Here is a 7,275-nt window from a genome sequence, read left to right as displayed (position 1 = left end):
AGATAGATAGATAGATAGATAGATAGAATCAGATTATAGACAGACAGACAGACAGACAGACGATAGATAGACAGACAGATGATAGATAGATAGATGTGTTTGTTTGTTTGCTGTCATAAACTGATCTGCTACATTTCAGTTCTGGTTAAGAGTTTTTGAGGTAGAATCATGAGAGAGGGGGCGGGGCTACAGGAACCTTTGGAGCCAATGAGATGCGGGTTAGTTCACACAGAGGACAGGGATTGGCTGGGAGAGCTGTCAATCACGTCACACCCACACACTCAGGTCAAGCACTTCAGGAACACGGCATGTGCACACAGTTACTAAAAGAGAAGGAGTAGTTTTCTTTATAAACGCTAAATTAATGACAACAGGTCGGTCCTGAGGGAAGCAAAGGGATGAACAGAGACGCGTGTGTCGTTTGGATCTGAGGATAAATGAGCTTCAAACAGCAAGCAAATCAAAAGGGAGAGCAGAAAACAAGTGTGTGCGAGTGTGAGAGAGAGAGAGAGAGAGAAAGAGAATAGAGAGAGAGAGGGGAGTTCTTCCTGGTGTTTGTAAGGTGTGTGAACAAGAGAAAGAGGAAAATGAAGCAGCTGCATCAAACTAGAGCACATCACAAGGGCCAGGGAGAAGAGAGAGAGACAGAAAGAGAGAGAGAGGAAGACAAGATGAGGAGAGACAGGAGAGAGAAACTGCGGCGTTAACATGGTCTTTACCTTTTTGGTCCACTTCTATTCAAGCGTTGAAATAGAGAAGGGGAGAGAGGTATAAATGAAGAGAGAGAGAGAGAGAGACAGAAAGAGAGAGAGACAGGCAGAAGGTGCACAGAAGAGAGAAAAAAAGATAAATTTCAGTTCAACAGCAGTCTTCCGTTTCTTTTCAAGCTTAAAGGTCAAGTGAAATTTATTAGACATGAGACAGGAGGAGAAACACATGAGGGAGAAAGACAAAAGAGAGGGGAGAGACGAAAATATTGCAACAGAGAGAGAGAGGTAGAGAGAGAGAGGGACAGTGAGAGAGAGAGAGAGAGAGAGAGAGAGAGAGAGAGAGAGAGTGATGGTATGGTAGGGTAAGGGACAGGAACTAGCTATGCCTCAATTAAACACCACCAATCGCTGGTGTGATGGATTTAATCATCTGAATGTTCATTAGGCGTTCTTCTATCTGCCCTCGATCACTCTGTCCACTCTCCATCCCTCCACCCGCCCCCCACCCAAACAAACCCCACACATTCAGCAAACAGATTATTAGACAGTCACATTCATACAGGCCTATTCACACCGCAGCCGGAAATTACATGCTCATCAGCTGAATCAGATTCATCTGCTTCCCTCGCTCCTTCAGGAGCGTGCTCAAACACGCATTCGATCGGTCGACGCACTCGTAAGAGCTGTTGTTGTGCGGCGTGTCAAAATATACAGATCGTTATTCTGCTGCGTGTCAGGCACTGTGTGTTCTAGATCAGCGAGGCCAGCTAATCAATGTGCTTTAATTGAACAATGTGTAGTTTTATTATGCTGTTACCACTTTAAAAACCATTAATGGTCTATGAAAGGCACTGGTGGTTTTGCTGTTTTCTGAACACATATTGTGCATATTTTAGTACTATTATTTAGTTTAAACCTAGTAATTTTGTTGTGTGTGTGTCTGTGTTCTTTTTAAGTTTTTTTATTCTAGCTTTTTTTAAATATTTAGTTGTTATTTTTTTTATCTTAGTTTTAGTTTAGTTGTTTTCAGTTTTAGTAATGTATTAATTTTGCTGTGTTTGTGTCAGTTTTATTATTTTTTAAATGTCTATTTAGTAGGAGTGTAACGGTACATGTATTCGTATCAAAAAACTCAATCAGTGTTTCAATTGCAGAAAGACGTCAATAAAACAGCTTCTAAACGAAATGTCACGTAGCATTTCATTTACCTCAGGCAAGTCATCAGTGTCCACAGCTCGTTATTTGCTAGAGAAATTAAGTCTAGAGAAGAGCATTTTGAGAAATATTAGACTACATATTTAATTTTATTTTACTTTACCTGTTAGTGATGGCTTGATTATTTAATATATGTTTAAATAAATCTTTTATGAAACTAGTTGTGACAGCCACTGTGTAAATGATTAGCTTATATTTCAACAACAAATAGAAATTGTATCATTTAAAAACTGCATTATGTGCAATTTACATGTTTGCATACAAATTTTTAATTTGAGTGTTGATTATTATAGTTAAAAATAAATAGTAATTGAATTTTGGGCTCTGTTGTTAATTGTAACCTTACAGTAACGTAAAAGGGCTCCCTAGAGTTTGGAGCAGAATCTGGGGTAGATCGTTATCCCGAAGAAAATTGTAATTTTAATTGAATTTATTTAAAGAAAAAAAAGCAATTTGTTCAGTAAAGCACTGTTTAATAAAAAGTTTTTCGTCCTGCTTTACCGAAGCCATACCGAACCGTGACGTTAAAATCGAGGTGCGTACCAAACCGTCAAGTTTGTGTCCCATTAAACCCCTACTATTTAGATTTTTTTTTTATATATATCTCAGTTTCAGTGTAGTTATTTTCAGTTTTATTTTTAGTCATTTCATTTTAATTTTTTTAAGTTATAGTTATTTTATTGCGTTTTTGTTGGTTTGATTAATTACTTGTTTTAAGTGTCTATTTAGTTTTTTTTTATCTTACTTTTAGTTTAGTTTTTTTTTTTTTAAGTTTTAGTGATTTTAGTTTAGTTTTAACCATTTTGTGTTTTTGTCCATTTTATTTTTAATTTTAATTTAAATTTATCTCAGTTCAGTTATTTTCATTTTCATTTTATTTCATTACTTCAACTTAAATGAAAATTATAAATGCTTGGAAATATCTACTAAGAATATAACTAATAGTTTGCTTATATTTCATTATAAAACGGAGAGTTCCGGTCCTTGATTCTGATTGGTTGAGCCACATTCGAAGCTGTTGTAAATTACTCTACAAACACACACCTTTGTTTATGTTTGTGTGTTGCTCGGCAACCACTTTGTTGCAACCACAACTGATTCTGAGGAACTACATTGTTTGGTGGAAGAATACTGTTTTTATTAATATCATTACACTTTATTTGCTCTGTTTTATTTTGTGAAACCTTACTACGTATATAGAATAACCGTTTTATAAAAGCAATAAGCCCCGTGAAGCCGTGGTTTACAGTGAATTTATAACAGCTAAGGGGGTTTTAGGCACTCCGCTTCGCGTCGTACCTCTTAGCTGTTATAAATTCACTGTAAACCACAGCTTCTTGGGGCTCATTGCTTTAATTTACTTCACTTAACATTTCTTTTATCTCACGTAAAAAAATTTGATAGTTTTAGTTTCAGCTTTAGTTAACTATAATACACTGATTGTGCACAACGACAGCCTCTAGCTGTGAAAATATTCATAAAATATCACAGCCTCTTATACCTTGTAGCACAATTAAACATTGTGCATAACTTGCATTCATGTAAGCTAAGTTTGGAATGTGAGTTTCCTCAGAGAAAGTCCTGGGCTGCTGCTCATTGTCAGCTGAGCTTGTGTTTGCGTTTGGCTGTCGGTGTGAATAGGCCTTTACATGCGAGAGAAAGTCCAACACAAACACACACAGTTTCCTCCAGAGGTTCAGCAGCGCCACAAACAGTCTGGTCCCTTCAGACGGAGGAAACTCATCCAAACACACACACACACACACACACACACACGTGCACATGACCGTGACGTGATGATCCTGTATAAAGGGAGAAATGAAAGCGTCAGTGTGCAGCGCTCAGCAAACCACCTAAAAAATGACGATCAAGATTTCATCACACTTTATTCTGCAAACAAGAAAAGAGCAGCGTCTCACGATGCCCTGCGAACAGAAGAAGGGAATCAATGAATGAGCGGGGAATGAGCACTGAGAGAGCAAACAGAGGCTCCAGCGCCGCCCTGCTGGAGGAGACAGAAAACACACCCAGCCCAACAGCACTACACCCAGCGGAGGAGTGGAGAGAGGAGCGACGGAGGGAGGAAGAACGCAAACACAGGGAGGAGGTGAAGACAGGAGTGAAGAGGAGAGCAGAGAAGCCTGGCTTATACTTTCTGACTCTTCATTAGAGCAGATGCGTCTCTACGATAGCCTACTATACTGCTGCGATTAATGCTGAAGACACACGCTTTCATATAGAAGCATACGTTCACTGTGTCTGTTCATGTTCGGAAAGACAAACTACTGTTATACTATGAATACAAGGGATCTAAAGAATAAACAAAAGCTATTTTTTTTATACAAAAATGATTGCCAAGCCACTGTTTATTTTATACTGGGCAAAATATTAACGTTAAAAGCACATTTTAAACCGTTTTTATAAACAAGTAAAAATTAAAACAGGTTTCCATCATGTATTTCTCGACAAGCTATAGTAAACGGAATAAAAAGATCAAAACAATAAAAACAAAAGTCTGGTATCATTAGAAATATACTTGAAGATTGTGTATGTATATCAAAAATTCAGCATTTATTAATTATTACATGTATATATTTATATTCATATAATTTATATCATGATTATCACACACTGTTATTACACCTGAAACACACACACACATGATCATCAGTCTCGCACTGCTCCACAGCCACACAGAGAAGAGGAGTCGCCAAAGACATCAATAACTGTGTGAGAACGTCTGAGAGACGCTTCAGACTGAGATCATGTGAATCATCTCTCATCAGCTCAACTCAATGAAGGAGACCCGCTCATCTCTCTCTCTCTCTCTGTGGAAATGGACAGAGTGAAGCAGCATTGATTTGTTCTTCTAGGAAACAGCAGCAGCTCAAACACTGGGGAGACACGCTGACGCCAAAACACTCAAACACACACATAATCTCATCCACACACACATATTACATACTTACAGCGCCTTTATATAAAGCTAACCATTATGACCAACACATTAGAAACATTACTTACTTTAAAGAAAAATCATTTTGTGAAAGGAGAACATCTTTACATTACTCCAAAGACAGGTTGTATCAGATTTAGCTCACTTTTTGGAGGCAATTTTGTCACAAATTATATATACAGTATATACACTATAGGTGTAACAGTATACAATCATGACGGTTCGGTATTTACCTAGTCGGTTTTGACGTCAAAAAAAACTAAACATATATACATATATACAGTGGGTACGAGGGAAAGATGAATGTGGCCAAGTACAGGGATATCCTGGATGAAAACCTTCTCCAGAGTGCTCAGGACCTCATACTGGGCCGAAGGTTTACCTTCCAAGAAGACAATGACCCTAAGCACACAGCTAAAATAACGAAGGAGTGGCTTCACAACAACTCTGTGACTGTTCTTGAATGGCCCAGCCAGAGCCCTGACTTAAACCCAATTGAGCATCTCTGGAGAGACCTAAAAATGGCTGTCCACCAACGTTTACCATCCAACCTGACAGAACTGGAGAGGATCTGCAAGGAGGAATGGCAGAGGATCCCCAAGTCCAGGTGTGAAAAACTTGTTGCATCTTTTCCAAAAAGACTCATGGCTGTATTAGATCAAAAGGGTGCTTCTACTAAGTACTGAGCAAAGGGTCTGAATACTTAGGACCGTGTGATATTTCAGTTTTTCTTTTTTGATAAATCTGCAAAAATGTCAACAATTCTGTGTTTTTCTGTCAATATGGGGTGCTGTGTGTACATTAATGAGGAAAAAAAATTAACTTAAATGATTTTAGCAAATGGCTGCAATATAACAAAGAGTGAAAAATTTAAGGGGGTCTGAATACTTTCCGTACCCACTGTATATATATATACACACACATTCAATTCAACAATGGCTTACTGAACAAATTGCTTTTTCTTTAAATAAATTCAATTACAATGAAAATTTTAGTATACGGCGATATGTCGAGCCACATCAAAGATCGCCAAAACGTCATGTATTGTCTGAATTTCCCCAAAAAATGAAATGATTGAAATGAAATGATGAACCGAAAGACCCGTACCAAAAATGTTCAGTACAAATACGTGTACCGTTACAGCCCTAATATACACTGTAAAAAAAAAATTTAAAACTACATATTACTAACTGAATAAGAAATCTGTGGTTGCCTTGATGAATTTGTCGGCTGAATGAGTCATTTTGAATTTAGTGAACGAATCAATTCAAACTGACAAAACAAACTAGCATTACTCTTAATGACAAATTCTGTCATGAAACTCTAGATGGCGCAGGTTGATGGGTCCTTAACGTAAACTGACGATATTCTCAGCATTAAACGACTTGGCACAAGCTGATTGGTTCATGTTGCATACGCAGTTAATGAGCTTGTTGCTTTACATTTAAATGGCTGGTTAGCATTCGCTTGAGCATTTTGCAGCGCACTTTCAGAGTTCCTCTGAAACCCTCCACCTTCCCCAGCTCCACCTGTATAGATTTTATATGCTATTTGTGCAGCAGCAGTATGTCTTAATCGGCATATGTATTGGCAGTAGCAAGTTCCTGTACTTGCTTGCAGCAATAATCTACAACTACAGCAATAACCAGCAGCAGCGTAGCAGATCTATTCCGCCAAGACCAAATACATTAACATTGTCATGTACATTACCATGCTAAAATCTTCCATGAGTTTTCATGACAGAACTGCTGTTATGCATAGAAGAGAGAATCTAAATGTGAGCTGATTTGTACCTGTGTGACATGATCTTGAACGCGTCTGGCTGGTAGCACTGCACGTTCTCCATCTGGAAGGGGTCGGCGTCGCAGATCTTGTCGTCGGTGCGGCCGTAGTTGGCCGTCTCGATCATGATGACATCACTTCCTGGGCAGCGCAGCTCGATGGGGTATCCCTCACACGCCAGCTCTCTCCTCATCAGACCGAAGGGCATCGCCGCTCGACTCAGACCTGATGATCACAGACACACAGCGTCACATCACTTCCTCAACACACAGATCACACAATCACAGCCTCATGACGGGTTTCTCTCTCACACTCAACATCTGTCTGCACCTCAACAAGATCATGTGATCCGCTGTCTATCTGTCTGTCTATCTATCTATCTATCTATCTGTCTGTCTGTCTGTCTGTCTGTGTCTATCTATCTATCTAACTGTCTGTCTGACTGCCTGTGTCTGTCTGTCTATCTGTGTCTATCTAATCTGTCTGTCTATCTATCTATCTATTTATCTGTCTGTCTGTCTGCCTATCTATCTATCTGTCTGTGTGTCTGTCCTTTGTTTCTATCTATCTATCTATCTATCTATCTATCTATCTATCTATCTTATCTATCTA

General features: G+C 38.7%; 1 protein-coding gene and 1 long non-coding RNA gene across 2 annotated transcripts in view; one reads left to right on the top strand and one right to left on the bottom strand.

The window, feature by feature from the left end:
- LOC107742526 (uncharacterized) overlaps nucleotides 1-4,643 on the top strand; it is a 13,397-nt gene extending 8,754 nt beyond the window's left edge. The window contains exon 3 of the long non-coding RNA XR_001640312.1: nucleotides 4,633-4,643. This is a non-coding gene — a long non-coding RNA (uncharacterized LOC107742526). The remainder of the gene's footprint in view (nucleotides 1-4,632) is intronic.
- The window catches only part of LOC107742525 (adhesion G protein-coupled receptor L1-like), an 11,495-nt gene continuing 8,759 nt past the window's right edge, over nucleotides 4,540-7,275 (bottom strand). The window contains exons 3-4 of the mRNA XM_016555528.1: nucleotides 6,675-6,888; nucleotides 4,540-4,568 (exon numbers count right to left, since the gene is read on the bottom strand). Of these exons, the coding sequence (XP_016411014.1) occupies nucleotides 4,550-4,568; nucleotides 6,675-6,888 (233 nt within the window). The 3' untranslated portion in view covers nucleotides 4,540-4,549. The remainder of the gene's footprint in view (nucleotides 4,569-6,674; nucleotides 6,889-7,275) is intronic.

This window comes from Sinocyclocheilus rhinocerous, unplaced genomic scaffold (assembly GCF_001515625.1).
Source record: "Sinocyclocheilus rhinocerous isolate Xijiao unplaced genomic scaffold, SAMN03320098_v1.1 scaffold1639, whole genome shotgun sequence".
Classification (NCBI taxonomy): domain Eukaryota; kingdom Metazoa; phylum Chordata; class Actinopteri; order Cypriniformes; family Cyprinidae; genus Sinocyclocheilus; species Sinocyclocheilus rhinocerous.
This window is presented reverse-complemented; position numbering and strand designations above follow the sequence as displayed.